At 41.0% G+C, this 19,902-nt stretch overlaps 1 protein-coding gene across 3 annotated transcripts in view; it reads right to left on the reverse strand.

Moving 5' to 3' along the window:
- ASAP2 (ArfGAP with SH3 domain, ankyrin repeat and PH domain 2) overlaps positions 1-19,421 on the reverse strand; it is an 86,734-nt gene extending 67,313 nt beyond the window's left edge. Inside the window, exon 1 of one of the 3 annotated variants that reach the window (XM_071548370.1) lies at positions 19,080-19,421. In XM_071548370.1, the coding sequence (XP_071404471.1) occupies positions 19,080-19,205 (126 nt within the window). In that variant the 5' untranslated portion in view covers positions 19,206-19,421. The remainder of the gene's footprint in view (positions 1-19,079) is intronic. The other 2 variants (XM_071548369.1, XM_071548371.1) reach the window with 2 other exon arrangements.
- Positions 19,422-19,902: the final 481 nt, after the last annotated feature.

A 19,902-nucleotide genomic window follows, 5' to 3' on the forward strand; every position in this document is an offset into this window, starting at 1 on the left:
GACTGGGCAGTGGAGGAGCAAACCCGCAAGGCACAGCATAGCCAGGGCCCCAGAGAAACAGCAGCTGATGCCCCCAAACACACCAGGCATCGACCCATCTCAGACAGCCAGTCCACAGAACAGGCAAAACCTACAGCTCTGATGTGTTGAAAATGTACAGGGCTGAGAGGTCAGGCTGCCTTGGATCTCTTCATCCCCTGCCTGCCTTTTCAGCTGTGCCAGTGAAAGTGCCTGTGGGGATTTGTCACAAACCACAGAAGAGAAGCTGTTTAAGCCATGTTTTAAAACTAATAATAATGAAAAAAAAAAAGCAGCTGCTTTTCAGCTAGGTCAGCTTTCCAACTCTGACTCAGGCAGACCCTTGATACAACACAATCCAATGCAAAAGACAACGGGAAAACCAGGAATGAGTAAGAGGATATACTCAGGTGGTCCTGCTGAAGAATCCTTCAAGGACATTTCTGAACAAGAATTTAGCAGCTGTAGGAGTGTAAGGAGCACTTCTACTGCACTGTTACCTCTACCAGCTACCTTTGTTTTTTGAAACCTTGGCTTTACATTAACCTGAACATTTCTTCACATACTCATTCACCACAATAGAACAGGCCTGGTGAATTCAGTTTCTGTAGTAACTGGTACCACACTTTTATGGTGCGTAGCTGACAGCCAGTCTGCAGACTGATGCTGAGACATTCAGGGAACTGGCAGGACTGAGCAGGCTTAAATACCACCTTGACTAATACTGACTTAACACTGACTTTGTTACCTGAGGACTCAGCTCAGCTTCTGTTCAGGCAGATGATCCACTCCAAAGCCATGAAAAACAGAGAAAAATAACCCCAGCAGAAAGGTCTCCCTCCTTTGTATCAATGCATCATAGACTCAACATGCTATTTCTTCCCACTCCCAGTTAAAAAAGAAAAAAATAAAACAAGTGAGGAACTGAAGTAATTTGTGACAGTCAGTACTCCATATAATTGTATTTTCATATAACACTTAAAAGAATATTGTAACTACCAAAATGAAAAAACTGTCACAAAAACAAACCACATTTCACTCTTTAAAATGTGAGTGGTTTATGCTGACTTAATTCACTGATGTGATGAATGAGAATGGGAAGAAATTCAACAGTGAAGACTGCAAAGTTGTGTATCCCAGGGAGAAATACATACATGAACTGGGAGATCAGTCAGGAAGATATCAGGAGAATACAAGTGTTTGGCTTACCACATGCTTGCAGAGTCACCACAGAGTGCTAAAGTGATACAGCCTTTGAAACCAAACCCACAAAGATACAGGAGACCTCCTTCCACCAAAGACAATGAAACAAAAAAATAATAAAAAAAGTCACTGAATGCTACATATCATTGAAATGCAAAAAAAAAAAGGCCTATCACCAAAATGATGGTCTTAAAAACATTGTCTCTCTGAATCACTGGATTTTTGACTCTGATAAACACAAAAAAATTACACAGAGAAAAAGGCAGGCAATGGAGGTGTTGCTTTTATCCAGCAGTATGCAAAATATGGAATTGAATGAAAAGATCTTGAACTGCTCTGATTTTGTAATTAGATTACTGGGAATAAGCTGCAGCAAACTTTACATCGTCTAGCTCAAGCAGATAGCCAGAGGGAACTGGAATATGATCATTGCACAAATATAAATAAATTACAAGGGCAAAATGCTTAGCTACATAAATAATTAAATAAATACAAACAAACACAAAACAAAATGCAAGAGGCACAGGCTGCCTTCCTGAAATGATTCCCACTCACCCAAGGGTGTTTGGTCTATTATCTAGGCAACTAATGATCAGTGCAATTTTGTTCAGATAATATGGCACTGCTCATCCACACCCTGTACCTGTTCACTTACCCTGACACACAGACTGTAGGCAGTGTCCTCCCTCCTGAATGGAAGGGGTCCCAGCTAAATTCCTTACTGGTAGAAACAAACAGGAAAAAGGATAAACACCAAGGAACGTTTAACCCAAAAAATAATATTAGCATAAGAACAGCTGAGGTAGCTGCACATGAACCTGAACAAACTGTGACTAGAAATCAGTGAAAAAAGTCAATTTTGGAAAGCTTTCCAAAAAGGAAAAAAGGATAAAAAATATCTACCCATTTGAAGAGAGACCTGGATATATTTAGGAAATATTACAATGCTGTTTCCTAGTAAGAAACTAGACTTGCTCCTGTAGGAAGCTTTGTGTATTCCTCCCTTCCCCATTGAAATCTTTCAGCAGTGCTGCATTTAAGAGTGACTCTGTATGCCTACAACTAACAGGGAAAATACTGAAAAGCTTAGCATCTTTAACACTGTATTTCAGTCTTGCTTGTAGACCAAAAAATAGAGAAGGGGACTTTGCCTTTGTTTAGTTGAACAACATTGGTGCTAATTCACAATTACTGTTTCAAAAGAGTCATTACAGCATAAAACTTGAAAAGATCAGCTCCTTGTCTCTAGCACTGTTCTTCATATTTCCTCATCCTTTTCTTTGTCCACAGCACTAGGACATCAGTTTAAATACAGCTGTAGCTTTATTATACTTCAAATTTCTAATCCTGTATTATTTCATAAATATACACACACTACATCAACTCACACACATGCACCAAACTGCTGCCTTCCCCCCACTCAACTGCTTTGTGCACTCTCAGCAGTGCCAGAAGCAGGAACTTTAAAACAGCTTCAGATGTTACATATTACAGCTTTTCTTTTTACTCATTTAAAATGCTCAGTGAACTTCTGAACCAGAAGAAAAGTGACCATATAATTCATATGGTAGGATCGTTTTGTTCTCTCTCGTAGTTTTGACTCAAGAAACTCTATTGTAAAACTGTTTATTTTGACATCTGTTTATTCCAGCACAACTTAGCCTGGGAAGCCACATAACTGATTTTTATAGTCCTACTCAGTTTCTACTGATGAGCACTCAGACTTCTCTCTTGATAAAAACAGTAAATACAGCTTTGACTTAGGGGGAAGAACAGATTCTGTAGAGCATAAGAAGATACGTTGTTATGGAAGTGGTGTCATGCAGTGTGAACTGAAACAGAAACTCAAAAGTGACCTTCTTAGCCGTGCCCTTGGCAGTGCAATCTTTTTCCAAAGATAGTATTTATGTCTTCTGTTTATTTATTTTTTTTTTGTGATTTCTAATGCAGATCTTGCAAAAGCACTTTTAAGGTAAATTACTTCTTATGTCAGAATTTGTGTAGCATATTTAGAGACCACAGAGATCACTTGGTTGACAAGTCTTCAAAAATGCACAGCTGATCTCTCCTAAATGGCAGAGAAACACCATTTAGTTTGAAAACTGTTTTACCCTACAACCTGAGGCTACACCATGAAAATGATCAAAAATATGTTTATTTCCCACACTTGAAAAAAAGTCATTTTTTTCTTGCTGTATCTTCAGTTGTGTATCTCTCTGTGCAGTTACCACACATGACCATACACACCACAAAAACCCAACACGAAAGTTACCTGCAATATGCAGATATTTTTAAATTGTAATTCACATTTGTTAGCAAGTTAAGGCTAACATTTTGGCACCCATCACAAGTACACTTTTGACATATTGCTGATGTATTTTCACAAGATATTTGGCAACACAAGCATCAGGTAATTTGGTGTGCCACGGGCTGAAAATTTCAAAATTAAAATAATTAAGTAAATGCATTTCTGAGGCAAATACAGTACGTAGAAGCAGCAATTCAAATCCTTGCACAACATATTTCAAAGTTCTATATGCCTGATGAGAATTTAGCAATAACGTGTCTGTAGTAAGTGTACTGGGAAGGGGAAGAAGCATTCCAAAAGAAACAGAGAAAAACAAATATTTTCAAAGGAACACAAGAGAGAGGATTCAGGCTACCAGTAATCAGTAGCAAAGCTTTTTTCCACATGTAGGAACAAGGTCCAGTTTCACTTGCCAAAGGCCAATTTCCATTTTCACTGCTTCAAAGGTTTCTACTTTGAACAATAAAATGTGTCAACTAATTAGAACCAAACCCATCTTACCAGGAAGAAATCAGTCTGAGATTACTGAAACTTCCTGAAATGTTATTCTACATCTTTCCCCGTATGCCACAATCTTTAAAAAACCTCAATCTAAACTAGCATCAATCCCCAAATCTGTATTGCCTAAATAGATCTGTGCAATATACAGGCTGGCACAAAAGATAAATGTATTATTTGTTCTTTTCAGTGGAGAGAGGGGAAACAAACTGTTCTATTTTTAGCAAATTTAACTGGGGGAGGAAAAAAAAGCAGGAAGGCAGAAACTGAGAAACTGGACATCCCAAAGATTATTTTGGCACCTTTTACAGAACCAAAGGGTATGGGGAAAAACAGGGCAGCCTCAGCATAAACAGAGAGTCCCCAGGCTCTAGTGGTTTAGATGTTCATTAAATATCTCTTATGCCAAACTTACATCAGAAGTCTGGGTCTTTATCTTATGCAAGTGGTTTTGGTGCCTTTTTACTTTGTGGTCCAGAAAATATTTCTCTGTGTAGTAACAGAAAAGTAGCCACTGGATCAGATCAACACCCATTTAACCTGATACCCTCTCTCAGTAGCAGCCAACAGCAGATGTTCAGGGCAGCAAGCAAAGAAAAGCATGTATACATCCTTCCCCAGGATAACCTCCCAGTTTCCAGCAGGGAGTTTGAAAACAAATGGCTGAGAGACCCTCAATCAGAAATGCTACATAGCCAAACAGGCTATTCTCGAGAGAAATAAGAAGCCCAAGTTTTGAAACTCCAGGTAAGTGACAGAAAAAAGCTAAACCTGACTTCTTGCAGCTCAGTGCAAGTGCCTTCCTGACTGCACGACAGCCTGTTGTGGGAAGTAGTGAGGGAGAAACAGGAAGGACTCAGCCATAATCTTTTCTCTTTTTTTCAGTTAAAACAGTTCAAAGTATCTAACATTTCTTCCTTCTTACCCATAGCAACTTCCTTTTAGAAAGGGTACACTTAACTATTCCACATTTTCAGCTATTTGGATGGGGCTTTGCTGAAAGCATTCAAAGCACTGGATCTGAATTTGAGAAGTCTCAAGGTTACCATTTTTTTAAAATAAAGAGGCCATTGGAACAACAACAACAAATGCTTAGAAGTACTGCTAAAGCAGTAACAAAAGTTTAGGAAATAAATCCTCAAGCCATTTGAAAAACAATCCCAGAAACAGTAACCTATGTGTTCTTCCCCATATTGCACATCTAAGCGACAAAGATACCAATGAAATATTAACACACTGACATTAGATCCACTATAAACAATTATCTTAATCATTATTTCTTTAAAACAAAATCTAATCTTAAATCCTTCTACTTCTAATGGGAGATACTTCACCCATTCCAGTATCTCAGAATAAGTAGTAACACCAGAGGCTGCTGTAAATGCTGAACACATATAGGAACATCTTTCCCAAAACCAAAAGGGCACTGGAAAAGCTGGTTCAGTTAAGGAAGAGAGAAGTCATCAAGAACAATGGTTTGGCTTTTCTGGTGTATCTTTACAGGCAATCTGATACTTGCTGTAATTAATCCTCTCTGACTCAAAAGATCAGAGATATCCATAGACATTCTATCTCTGTTATTTTTCTATTATAAATGAACTGTCTCCACTGCTGGCCTCAGTCCACTTTTGTTACAGAGGATGGTAAAAAAAACTTCCAAAATTATGGTATACCCCTCAAAAATCCCCTTTTCATTCTCCTGATTGTGATGTCATTTCCTCCCTCCATGTATTAAGTTTCTTTTCTAAATCCTCTCCAGTTTCCTTCCACTGATCACTTGGCACCTTTATGGGGGGACTGATCCAAAAGGTGGAAAAAACCTGATACAAATAGTCTGGGGCAAGGCATTGTAGCCTCTGAATATATTCCAGAACAATAAAAATAATTTTAAAACTTTACTTTAGGGAAATTATTTTACTTGGAGTGTGCATGTGAAAAAATATTCCAGAACATTATATTCTACAGAAGCTGTGACAGTTAATTTGTATAAATGAACTCTTTGGCATAAGACCTGTCAACTTAGAAAGACTGTGAAGGTAGAGAGACAGACATGCAGTAAAAAGGACAGGGTTATGGCAGAATCATCTCTGAAAGGTCCCTCTCCACAAAAGCATTAGCTCTCCAGCATCTGGGTTTGTGGTTCTTGTGGGCCCAAAGCCAAGGCAATCTGTTTGAACAAGCACTGCTCTATTTGGCAGGAAAATGTAGTAAACTATTGTGCACAGAGCTAAGAGTATGCATGGTGGGAAAAGGTAATAGCACTGCTTTGAAAAATCAGTACTTGAAAGCTCAAGTTAATTCTGCTGCAAAGGTAAAAGATGGGAGCATTTGGCACTGCTCTGTGTTGTATACAAAACCACACCTGACCATGATGAGTTTGTACAATGAATTTATTAAAACAAAGATGTGATGCCTAAAAACCAGAAGTCTGTAATAAACAACTTCCATGAGAAGAGAAATCGCAAATCCGAGGTCGAGCTACAAAAAGTTACATTAGCACAAGTCACTACCTGATACTGTTTCACACTGAACAAAACAGGCGCTGTAGCCCTGTGGGAATTGTTGGATTTCCACACATGCTTCCCTCGCTACACAAAGTAAGAGGTGGAACACACTTAACTGGGAGACAGACATCAAGCATTTTTGTGTAATAAAATCTTTTGTCAAAGAGAAGAGAATGGAAGCTGACCATGTCAGCTATTTCTCCAGAACACATCCATCTCCTACATTAACCAATTTTTATACAAAGAAATGCATTTTCCTTCTCTTTTCATAATTTCACCACCAATAAGCAGCTATCTGTATTCAAACACAAGATGACTGGGCTTTAAATACCAATCTCATAAGCAATGTAACAGACAATGGCCTTACTCTTGACATAGTGACTCATTTCTAAACAAAGGGTGTGTAAATAAAACTCCCTTATTTATTGTTAATTGCTGTTTAATTTTTCAGTTGTACTAACCAACTTTTTATATCCATCTCCATTTATTTAATATTACATGCCTCAGCATCCTAAGATATATCACTATGGAAAACAAAGTAACATTGGTAAAAGGATGAAAGTTCCAGTGATGACTCTCTCGAACAGCAAAGTAAATTCTACTGTCCCTTTACTCATGTCAAAATTCTCTGGTCCTCACCCTGCAGGACTCTTCTCTAGCTTCAGATTTTGCACTTCTGTGTGCTGTCAGCATCCATCAAAACCCTTCACGGTTCAGAGCCCAGCTGCTGGAAGAGGCTGATCCTCACCCTATATCAGTCAACAGCATTACGAAGAGCTGGGCTGAGGGGATTTTCCTTTTGCAGATTTCTCCATTCAGTAACTCTTTTCCCTAGTATTAAATCCTTTTATACACCATCAGAGCCAACAAGAATTAATCTTTGCAGAACATAATGCCCTTTTATTCTGCATAAGACAAGCTTTTTGAACAGAGAATTTTTAGTCATTTATGGGAGCAATTAACAAATTAAAACACTTGCCAGATACTCAAAAGTTCCCATATCAATGGTCTAATTTGGTATTAGTAGTCTTCAAAACTTCTATGTGAACCAGACAGGCATCCTTGTTGCACTATTTCAAAACAATAAAAACTAAACAGTTAAGTTTTCCCCTATGTACGATGCACTTACTCTGTCCTAAAAATAAAAACCTTTGTGGTGTATGCACAGGTCAACTGGATGCCCTAAAGTGTCCTATCTCTCCCCATCCAGCACTTCTCTGACTTTTTCTTTATGTTCTTTATGTATCCAATAATCTTAGGGACTAAGAAATTAGCCAAGGAAATAAAAGAGCCTGTAACAACCTGTCACAATCAAACCTCAGTCTTAACAGGCCTCTGAGAGCTTCTTAACAGAAATAAATAATAAACCCATATTACAACCATTTTTGGTAGACATATATAGGAGGTGGCCATTCTGGAAGGGAATAAAAAGCACACAAACTTACACCTGGAACATATTCCCACAACAAAGAATAGCAGGTAACTAGAGGTGACTTCAGGAGAGACAGATAAATCACCTCAAATAGACCAGCTGCTCCAAGGGAAACACTGAACCAGCTGTCAAAATGAGGTTCATCAGAGGTAAAGCAGCACATCAGGTATCACCTCTCTACTATTAGGGTAGAAATTTACAAACAGCATCTACCTATAATACTGATAGTATATTAATTACACATGAAACCCAGTGTCAAATGATATAATTCATTTCCTCTTGAAACACTACAAAACTATTTCTGTTCTATAGTGGCTTCCAGACTTCAGCCCATGGTTTTCACTCCAATCTCTCTGTAACTCACTAAACCACCTTTGAAAATCTCTGCACGGTCTCTCATTATCCACTAAAAAGGGTCTGCATGATGGCATAAGTAATAGCAGTTAATGCAAATGTAAGATTCACAATTAACAGCAATCAAACATTTGATAACATCAGTATCTTCCTCTTTTGTTAAACAGAACAAAGAAATTGCATTTATTTCACTTTGTTGATGCTTTGCCAGGCTGTAGTTCTCACTAAAGTGCTTGAATTCTTGTTGTATAAATGCATAAACATTAATATTCTACAAAATTCCATTTGGGAATTTGGTTTTCAATGAAAGAACATATCTGAACTGCTGCATCCTGGAAGTCATTTTAGGTGCCCAACACAGAAATCACAGGACAATATTACAATCTTGAAAACAATAATCTTAAATTTTACTGGAATTCCAGCAGCTGTAAGTAGAATTAAAATTAACAGTTCGGACACCCCTGTCACTAAGCACAGCTTCCTTGAAGGGTAAGTGAATGTTAAGTCACACAATTGTTAGTGTAACAAACAGTAGATATAAAACACTAATTTCCATCTTATTGATGTAAAAATAAAAGCTTTACCCCCAGAGTCCACTTCTGCAAAATAATTAGGCAGTTCATGTACACGGAAGGTATCTATAAAATGGAACAGACGGTAGTTCCCTGTATCATGGAGAAATATGAGGATAAATTCACACACAGCTGCCACATAAGACAAAACATTCAACAATTTCTGCATTTAAAATTGAACCAATTTAGAACCGAGAAGCATGTCAAGGCCTATCAGAACTTTTGTTGAAATAGGAAATTGCTACTGAATCCACTGACTGAAGCTGAAGAGACAAATACCTGAACCTGTATGTAACCAAGCACCACGCGTCCTTCAGCATTACCATATTCACATGGCCTGGGGGACAGGCAGTGGCAAACACCACCACTCCATACCTCAAACAGGGAAGACTGACTAGAAATACTTACATTAAAAGCTTGCCATCTACAATTAGAACATTTAAGCAACAGAAGAGAGTGAACTAAGCAGAAGAATGAATGAAACCAAACAAGAAGCATCTTACAAAAGGTTTACTACCTCCTTGATTCCTCAATGCTACTTTACTTTCTTCATCACAGTTAGCATCTAGTCTACATGGAGCTCAAAGTGTAGGAGGACTCTGCTGGTATTTTTTCTGTTGTTGTGTAACATACACCTACAGTGCTGGAAAACAAACAAATTACTAAAAACATGTGCTTTGCAAGACTCTATACTGCAGGTTTTGCATGTGACAACAGAGCAGGAGCTCTATGTTTGCAAGTCCTAAGGAAATTTCCACTCCTATTGCAATAGCCAAACAGTAATCCTGTTTGATTGAAGGGGCTTAAAATGATTAGTAAATGCATTTGTTTCTGAGTTTACTTCCCTAGAATACAGCCTAAGTTTCCTTGAAATTGCATATTCTAGAAAAAAAAACTTTCACTAACAGGGAGTAGAAAACCTAAGACATGAGAAAATAATGTGTATGAATGTTCACATCCCTTCTCTACTATCTTCCCCTCCTATATGCCTTCTAAATGTAGAACAAAGCCTTCAGGAACGTGAAAGTAATTTGTTCAGCTCTAATCACTTCAGCTGTTTTGATGTATCTACACACATACTTAACATAATGCCTAGACAGAATTATAGATTTCAGAGTAGAGCTACATTGATAATCTGATCTTTAATCAGGGATAGCTGAGGGGTCCACAAACAGCAGATGGTTCTCCACACCATACTGCTCCAAGACAACAAGGAATAGAATTTCAGCCTTTCCTCTCAGTTCTCTATTTCTTCTTTGTTTAACAAATCAGATGCTAGAATTTATACCATAGCTTCTTTCATGTTACCTTTTACAGCCACCTCTTAAAGAATATACTCCAAAGAAATAAGGCTTCACTGCACAATATGTCACTTCCATAGTAAATATTTTTGTGAAACAGAGTTCACATATACAAAAAAGAAAATTTTACAAATTCTGTCCAACACCCACTCATTTGCAAACAAGCACTACTACTAGAGATGAAAAATACTGAATCACACCAACCAAGCCAATTTCCTGCAAAGCAGCATTGCTTTCATCAGAAAAAGCCTATTTGGTTGCAAAGTTGTATCTCAGTTCCTCAATCAATAAATTCTCCTCCATAAGGTAAATTATTTTTTCTTTCCAAATAAAATTGAGACATACACAACAGCTAATAAAGTCTGCATAATACTGAGTACTACATTCAATTTTCTGGACATATAACATACAGAATTCTTCTACTCTCCTAAACCACACAGTAGGATGTAGCTACAAGATGATCATTATTCACTGTCCTCCACCACTCTCCCTTCCCCTATATTCCTGCCTGCCTTCTTACTATACTGATCCTTTTCACATTAGCCCTCCCTCCACATTCTCAGCTTGGCATTTCCATCCTACTTCCTGCATGAACTGCCACACTCCCCCTTCCTTTGCAGTTCCCATCAATTCCAATTCCTATGAACTTCCTTAAGCTTTTGATGCATTTCCTTATCCTGTCCTTAATGCTTCTGCCCACATGCCAACTCCTGATGCTCCAAATCCTCGTATGCCATCTCAGTGCTTCTGGCTCAGGATAACTCTCTCAGTTTCCAGTTTGTTTTCAATTCAAATTCCCTTTTCTTGCTCTTCATGTTTCACTGATCCTCACATTACCTCTTGGACATTCAGCTGCTCATTACTTTGTGAGTCTTCCTTTTTCTGTGTTCCCACTTTTTGTTGCTTCCTAGCCAAAACACCCCTCCACTTAGTCCCTACATTGCTGTAAACTTCAGGAAAGAAGTCTAGATTTAGTCCAAATAAAACAAGCTGGTGGTCACCATAATCACAGAAAATCTGTCCAATACCAAAGTTGTCCAAGCTTATGTCTCTGTCCCCACCAAGATCAGCTACACACAGGAAGCACTTTGCATAGAGAGGAGCTTGAGCTTGATGCCAACAACTGTGAGACTGTGTGGGGAAAAGGCTATGAAGGAAAGAGAAACAGTCCTACCATTAGCTTGCAGTAAAGTCAGTAGTTACAAACATCAATCTTCTGTCTGTCCCATAACCAGACCTACATTTTCCAGCTGGGTTAAGGAAAAAAACAATCACTCAGTTAAAACGGACCCAAGCAGAGATTTCAACTTTACAGGAAAACTGGGGGTAATGACCATGTACAGTGTTACAAGTATGACTTTCAGTAATCCTGCTTTTCCATAAGAAACTTCCAGCACAAATGAAAGAGTAAACAAGGCAACACACAATTTCTTCTGATGTGAAGTTCTTGCATGTTTGACCATGCTAGAAACATGGAAGTACTGCAGTCTTGCACAGCAGTGGTAGTGGATGTAAATGCATGTTTACAGTATTTTTCAAGCATTTCTTAAAGCAGAAGTGGAACTGATTGCTCTGCTAGCCTATCACTCAGCCAGGGATACTTGTAATCCTTGAGTAACAACACCTCTCCTCCTCAATTCAACAGTCACGGTCTGCATTTCTGCTTCCATTGCAACTATTTTTTCTAGTTTTTTAATCCTCTTCTTTCGACCCCTGCCTTTTTAACCCTCTATACTTACATGAATTATCACCCTATTCCTCAGAGGATTTGTCAGAAGTATCTGCTAGTTACCATTCTAGTTCTTTTGTAATCTCAGAAAGTAAGTAAATCAGCCCCAACAAACTGAGTGCTTTAAGCTCACAATTTCTTTTATTGCCTAGCTTACTTGCATCTCTATTCCTGATAACCACTCTACCTTCTCCCACAGTTTCAGCTCAAAAAAATGCAGCAGAGCACTCATTTAGATTTGGCAATACCTACATTATCTTCAAAACAAGTACATTCTAACCATGCGTTATCTTTTCTTTTTCTCCTCACAACTCTATGCACTTAAAGAGCATTTTCATTTTCTTTACTGCCTCCTGTCATTCCTAGAGAAACTTGACCTTTGCAAATTTGTCTTTTATCTTTACACATACTCTTTAATAAAAAACTTTCCTCTGAATACCTGGCTTTTTATTCCCATTTTTGACAGGCTCAGCTCATTTGTGACATACTTCTTGGAGTATTTCAAGTCTATAGTTTTTGCCATAATTTCCCCCTTTCTTGGCATACTTAATGAACATTCTTCAGGCTTTAGTACATTAACTCTTCAGTCCTATTAATCTCACCACCTCTCAGTTGAATGACTTTTTCCCTAAATACATTTTTTTTGCTTGTTTTGCCTTTGTTTTGCTTTTAATGTCTTTGATTTACTTTGAGTACACAACAAATTGAGCCACAACTACTCAACAAACAGTTTGTTTCCACAACATCCACTTGATTCCTGTCTTTAAATCAGCAATTCTCACATTAGCCTCTCCTGCTTCTGTCTGTTTCCTTCTATAAAAGTCAGCATCTGGCTTGCCATCACAGGGGTCTGACTGTAGCAGGGCTTCTTCCCTCTCTAGCAACTTCAGGAAGAAGAGGACATTTATTTAGAGACAGTGAGGGCTGAGACCAAGAGAAGACTCTTGCCACCGACCCATCCTTGAGAGACACTCCAGCTTAGTACAAAGTCCACCTCCAGTACCTTGGACAGGGCTGGGCCAAGGGAGGGTCTCCACAGACATAGGGCAAAGGACCAAGAACCTCTGTAGCAGGGAAGTTTCAAGAAATTAAGAGACAAGGAGACTGCAAACATTGAGAAAATATAGAGAAGCTTGATACCCAAGACAATAGAGGGAAGAGTTAACCTAAACAGGGCTAGGACCATCTTTTCTGGGGCTTCAGGTGGAAAGGTTGTTTCTGCTTAAAAGGGACAGACAGATCACATGGATTGTCAAGAGTGAGGCTCAGAAGCTGCAGCAAAGGAGTTTAGACAGGGAATATTGTATGTAATATATATGCATACATATACTCACACATATGGAAGGGGCAAATTATAAAAAAAAATAGATTTAAAGAGTTGAACTAAAGTTGCCTTTAAGAACCACTAGTCTAATACATACGAATAAAAAGAAACAACAACAGTTCAGCTACACACACACTACACTAGTCAGGTATCCCAAGTTTCCTGAAATTCCTCCACTTGTACTCATCAGCCACCTTCACTTGCCATGTGGACTGTAAGCACTCGAGCAGGGATTAGGCTTCTGTCCTGTGACTTTGCAAGGCCTTTCAGAACAATGGCCTCACCTTTCCCTACCATTGCTGCACATTATGGTACTCAGAGTACACTACCTTCAGGTAAGACGGTTCTGAGAGATGCAGTGACATCATGACAAAATCAAAACATGAAAGCCAGTTAGTAAAATATTTCAGAAATGTACGTATTTTTCATTGGTAATACGAAGCAGATGCATCACTGAATGCACCAAGATAAAGTGCACAGAAATCTACTCATATGGCTCAACTTTGTTTTAACTGACTACATTGTCTGTACTTAAGAGGTTTGACGTTTGAACTCTCTATTGCAAAACAGGACAGAAATCCAGCTGAAGACCTACAGTTTCTGCAACTTCCATCCTCCACATTCCTCTCAAAATGAAAATAATTCTCACACTCCTTTTGAAATCATTGTGCCTTTTGTGCCATAATGACTTTTCCAGAAATCTCTCTGGATGCTGATGACAGAGATTCATGATTCCAGAAAGGAAGCAGAAGTGGAACACAAAAAAGTCTTAAACAACAAGAACTGCATTTAGTAATGAGGCAAGTGTGCAAACATGTTCTACTAAAGAGCACATTGTAGTGGGCACAAAGATATATTTTATGAAAAAGAATTGTATAAATAACTGCAAATTTCCTAAAATGCACTACAATATGTGACATTTCCTACTGCTTCTCCAAGTACACAGAAACATCCTCTTCATGTAACTTTTTAACACAAGTCACAATCATGAACTATAGGAAGACAGAACTCCAGTCCCACAAAGCGAATGAGCAGAGTAAGCACACACCTGGATTCAAGATATCCACACTTGCACATCCCCACCCTACCAAGTTGTTATTTACCTCTTGCCCTCATTAGCTTTGCAGAACTAAAATGGAGCAGAGAGAATTACAGAATTCTGCCATACAAGAGGGAGTCAAATTCAATAAGCATCGACTCCTCATGCCTTTCCAAGCCAGCTGAAGACTGTGGGATTGCCTTAGGTAGCAAGAAGTTGTCATTTCTGACAGAAAATACTTGCATTATAAATGACAGTGAGGAAGAAACGGATTTGATACTGAAATGACAGGCTGCATTCCTAGGAATTGTAATTAAAAAAAATAAATTCAAAGTCTTTTGAAGTGTAAAATAACAGAATTATTAAGGTATAATAATCCTGGAGCGGAACCTATAAAAAGGTTACAAGTTATGCCTTTAACATTAATTTCTCAGCTTTTCCAAAAATTCCTGGAGACTAGCTCTTAAATAGACTGTAAACAATTGAAATTTATTTCTATCCAGAGAACTAAGACTGTCTTTGGTATCACTATACTGTTTCTTTCAGTTGTACATTTTACATCTTTCCACCACACATTTGTCCTGTCTCCTTCCTAGAACACATTCACCCCAGTGCCCAGTGCCACTGTGCTGGGGAGGGGGCTCCAGTAACCCATCAAACTTCCATCAATGTTTCCATTCTCCTCTCTTCATAGGGAAATCTGTGCATGCAGTGAAGTTTAAGGAGGGGGGTAAACTCTGCACCTCAAGTCCTGACTTAGATGTAAATGTCTTCAGCACATGAGCAGCCTGCTACTGTTTACCTGTCAGCCTGCACAACAGCCCCCTACCCAACTTACTTGGTCCATAAGCACTGGATCACAATAAACTGGTAGAATAGAAATAAACAGGCAGGAATTTTATGGGTTTCAGTTCTAGTCTTTATTGTAAAAATTAACCCATGTTTAAAAAAAATAAGGGGCACAATTAAATTGCTCTTTAATTTCTAAAAATCTTTAATGATCACAGCTATTAGGACCACTTTACAGGCTTCATTATAGTTCTGGAACTACTTTAACTTACAGCATTTAAAAGATAAGACATGCATGCTCTAAGTAATTGCAGTACTAAAACGAGATTTTTAAGTCTTCATAGCTTAAGAATGGTCACCCCACATTCTTAGATCCTGGGACCTTCAGTAGAAACAGCCAACTAAAAAGACTGCAGTTGTCAGACCAGATTACTGATTTCAAGCAACCCCTCCCCCAGTCATGTGACCATGCCCTGCACTGTCTCAATTAAAACTTGTTTAATCTTAGCCACTATCACACGTGTGAAGATTAAACAGTAACCTGTAAGGGCCAGTGACATATATTGGTCACTTGAGCTTTTGTTTCAGCAGAAGCTAATGATTCCCAACATTTTGCTAAGCAACATCCTAATCTGAGAACAATGCAGAAATTAAGTAATTCCTTTTCCTTTGAAATCACTTTGTGTTCCACGAGCATGCCTTTCCTAATCCCTTTTCCACTACTGAGAGGAAAGAATCACATTCTCTTTCTCCAAGTGTCTGAACAGGCACCCGTTCCTGCACTGCAATGCAGGCGCTTCTGTGATCTCAAAGGCCATCCAAGGTCTGTAATCAATGCATAAAATCATATAAAACAGTAAAACTAAAAATATTTTCAACTGATACTAAGAATCAATCATACTGTGAAATGGACAGAGGTCAGTTAATCCAAGTTTAGATTTTAGTCAATGCCCTTGTTGACAGAGACACAGCGGTAAATTATACACTTTTAATTGTCCAGCATCTTATTGATTTCCTCACTTAACAAGCCTCTTTCACTCCACCACTGAAACCCAGGCCTCATTAACTAAACTTTTAAGACACTATTAGATGCCTGTTAATTAACTAAGACAGAATTACAAAACTGGTAGCCAACAATGTCAAGTGCAAAAGCCATGCTAGTGGGATGTGGAAACAGCGATCTGTGTTTGCCCAGAGTTGAGCTGAGGCCATCAAGTCACAGTCCCTGCCCCTCCTGTGCTTCTGCACTGCCTGCCCAGCTCTTAAGGGAGTGCCAGACTTGGGAGACTAGAGCTGGCTTCATGCAGCCAGTTGTATACTCCATTCCAGAACCAGATTTTCTGGGAGTAGCAGTAAAGAGACATCCTCTAAGTATCAATATTAATCAGTTAATTTGTTGATTTAATAAATGTATACTATATTCTGGGAAACAAAACAAAACTGTCTTCAGTTACTAAAGTAGCTCTTATAGCTGCTTGTTAAATTCAATGCACACACAAAGCCAGCAGCCAGCCGGTTTCAACTTACCTATTAACTGCTTTAAGTAACACATTCCCTCAATCATCCACAGCCAGACTTCCCAGTTTCCAGAACTGTGCTGTCTGCTGCAAGAAACCAGTGGGCACTGGAAACCAATGGAAACAGGACCTTTGCCACTGGAAATGCACAGGTTCTTTGTATTGTCTGTACAGTTTTAGATGCATTCTTTACTAAGTCCTAGTTCATAACAAGCTGACAAACTACTTCTTGCCCAGCCTTTCATAAAAAAAGCGCTGAGCCCTGACTTCTCTGTTACACAATTTATAGACGGCTTTTTATCCAAGGATCACATTTAACCTGAAAAACCAGGCACGTCCCTCATGCTAAAGGACCTGAGTATTTCCAAACCTAAGGAGTCTTAAGTCTGAAAAAAGATTTCACCATTTTGAAACCATGAAAATGTGCTTGTTGCTCGTGATAAATCACAATGAAAAAGATTCAGCAATCATTTCAATGCATGTTTTAGGACAGCAACTCAAACAAGCAGCAACTGCTGATACATTGCCAGAAGTGCCAGATAGATCAATACTTTTAACAACTACTGCCAGTGCAACGTCTCATCTCCTGCCTTGCAAACTTTACTTAGATCTGTAAGACACTGGGCCCACTCTTTATTGTCATTATTATAAAAGAAAATTTTTGTACCTAATCTAGCAGGCAGCATCTAATAACAGAAATATGCAGAAAGAAAATTTAAACATTCCCATTGAGTTCCATTAAAAACCCAACACCAATCCACTAAATTCAAATATTTAAATGTGTATCATTCTCCTAATGGAAAACATGTTTTCAAGACACAACATATTAAGTTGAATCTGCAAAAACCCTTAGGTTACAAATTTCATCTCATCATATATAAATTTTGTGTAATCTAACATAAAAAAACCCTTTTTGCATGTTTTTTGAGAAATTATATGACATTTTTGCAACCACACAGCTTTAGAAATTGGAACTTAGAGAAAGACCAATTTTTTTGAGAACTGTAATAAAAACCTCTCAATCTAGCAAGACTGCTTTTGACCCAAATGCTTACACCAACTTCGATTTTGTGTTAATCAATTATTAAGCAGCTCTACCTTACAATTAAAATGATTCATTATTATAAATATGCAAGAAGTTGTTGTTTTTGTTACAGAATCGTTGATCTTAAGACTATCGGGTTAATGAAGCATAATTAAATCCAGACATTTAAGAGCAAGCTTGCAGGGCAGAAAATTATCTCAGGAACAAGATTATTCTGAATTCAATTCCTTGCTTTAGTGCTTATGGGAACTGGCAAAACAGGAAAATCCTGAAAAGGGTGTTTAAACACCTATCCTGGGTTCTGTTCACTCAAGACACCTTAATAATCCATTACTGGTGGCAGTTCTTTTGCAAGAAGGGACATCAACTACTGGCAAGATTCTTTTTGCTGAAGAGGCTCCTTTTAAAATATATGCTTACTGCAAAACAAATCAACTAAACACACACTGTAAGAACTGATGTAACAGGTAGATGGAGCAAATTAATCTGCAGCACAAGATTCCCCCCCCACACACAAGTTACTTCAGAGAAGCTGCTAGAGGAGTCAAGATACACAGACGCTTCTCATTTCATTGTGCGTGTATGACTGGGATATGGAATGTGCTCTCACTGTGTTCAGACCTGTCCCAGATTTCCCTCTGATTTGAAACAGGAGGGAAAATAGTCTCCCTCTCCCGAGTGCTCGCAGCCACCCTCCGTGGGAGGGAGAAGGGTGGGCTCTCGCCATCAGGTTCTACGGCACGTTCTGAGTATCTTTAAAGACAGAAAAACAGTGGGCTCTGGGCGAGACAAAAGCGGCTCAGGCAGGCACGGCAGCCCGGCCGTCCCGGAGGAGGCAGGGAACGGGTATCGGGATCGGGATCCGGCACCGAGGGGCGGGCACGGCCCGGGGGAGCGGGTCCCCAGGGAAGGCTGCCCTAAACCGTAAGCCCAGGGGGGAGTGCTTTAAATTGCTGTGTGCGGGAACTGGGGAGCGGATAAAATCCCGCCAGCGCCCGGCGGCAGCAGACACACACACACACAGGGAAAGGACACAGAGGGGAAGCCCAAGCGCCACACGGCAGCTGGCGAGGCCGAGGCGGTTCAGGTGTCGCTGTGAAGGACGGAGCTGATGGGGGAGGCTGCAGAGTTCAAGTTCCCCCCAGGTACGCCGAAGACGGACGGAACCGCCCGGATCGGGGTTCCTCGGACGCCAGGAGCACCGGGAAGCGCCGCCTCAGGCTCCCCGGGAGCCCCATGGGCCGGGGCAGAGGCGCCCCAGCCCTTCCCCCGCTCCTTTTCTTTCCCCTCTCCGCCCGGGCGAGCCCCATTTCCTCCGCGCGGCGGCCGAGGGCGCTGCTCGGGGCCGGGCGGCAGAGGGAGCGGCAGGAGCCGGCGCCGGCAGCGCCTTGTTCTCTACAGCCAGGCCGGACCCGAGGGGGCTCCGCGTCCCCCGCCCCGGCTCACCTCCTCGATGGCCGCCACCGTGTTCCTGCACTGGGCCATCCGCGTGGTGAAGTTGGAGGCGGTGGGCGACTTGTAATCCTCATTGGTCTCGGACACGAATTCCGACACGGAGATCTGGTCCGGCATGGCGGGGCGGGGATGAGCGAGGGGCGGGAGGGGGAAAGCAGGCGGCTCCGGGGGCAGGGGGCCTCCCCTTCACATCGCTCGGCGAGCGGCGGCGGCGGCAGCGCCCTCCTCGCAGCCGCGCCGTCTGGAGCCGTGTTGTTTCTCCGCCGCCACACAAGGAAATTCCCCGCACCCACACTCCTCCTCCCGCTCCTCCCGCGCGGTCACGCAGCACCGGGGCTGGGCACACGCCCAGCGGCGGGAGCTGCCGCCACACCCCGCCCTCCGCTCGCCTCTCCCGCTCGCTGTCCCCTCCCCGCCGCCGCTCCCTCGCTCGCACAACGCGGGGCGGAGGCGCCGCCGCAGACCCGCACGGCCGGAGCGGACCCGCGCCCGCCCCGCGAACATGGCGGCCCCGCCCGCATCCCCCCCTGAATCCCCTCCCGCATCCCCGCCCGCATCCCCTCCGTCCTTCCCGAGCCCCGAGGGCACGGTCGGTGGCGGGCGCCGGCTGCGGGATCCCGGCGACAGGCAGGACAAATCCAGCCGAGTGGTTCAGACGGTGTTTGATAACAAAAGCCAAGGGCAGGGGAAGGTGAGGCGCGGTGCCCGCCTGGGGCGGGGCACAGGTAGGAGCCCGCAGGACGGGGCTCCGCGCTGTCCCCTCCGGCACCGCCCGCAGGTGCGGGGACAGGCTTTTCCCTCGCAGCTCATGATC

The sequence above is a fragment of the Pithys albifrons genome, chromosome 2, assembly GCF_047495875.1.
Source record: "Pithys albifrons albifrons isolate INPA30051 chromosome 2, PitAlb_v1, whole genome shotgun sequence".
NCBI classification, from domain to species: domain Eukaryota; kingdom Metazoa; phylum Chordata; class Aves; order Passeriformes; family Thamnophilidae; genus Pithys; species Pithys albifrons.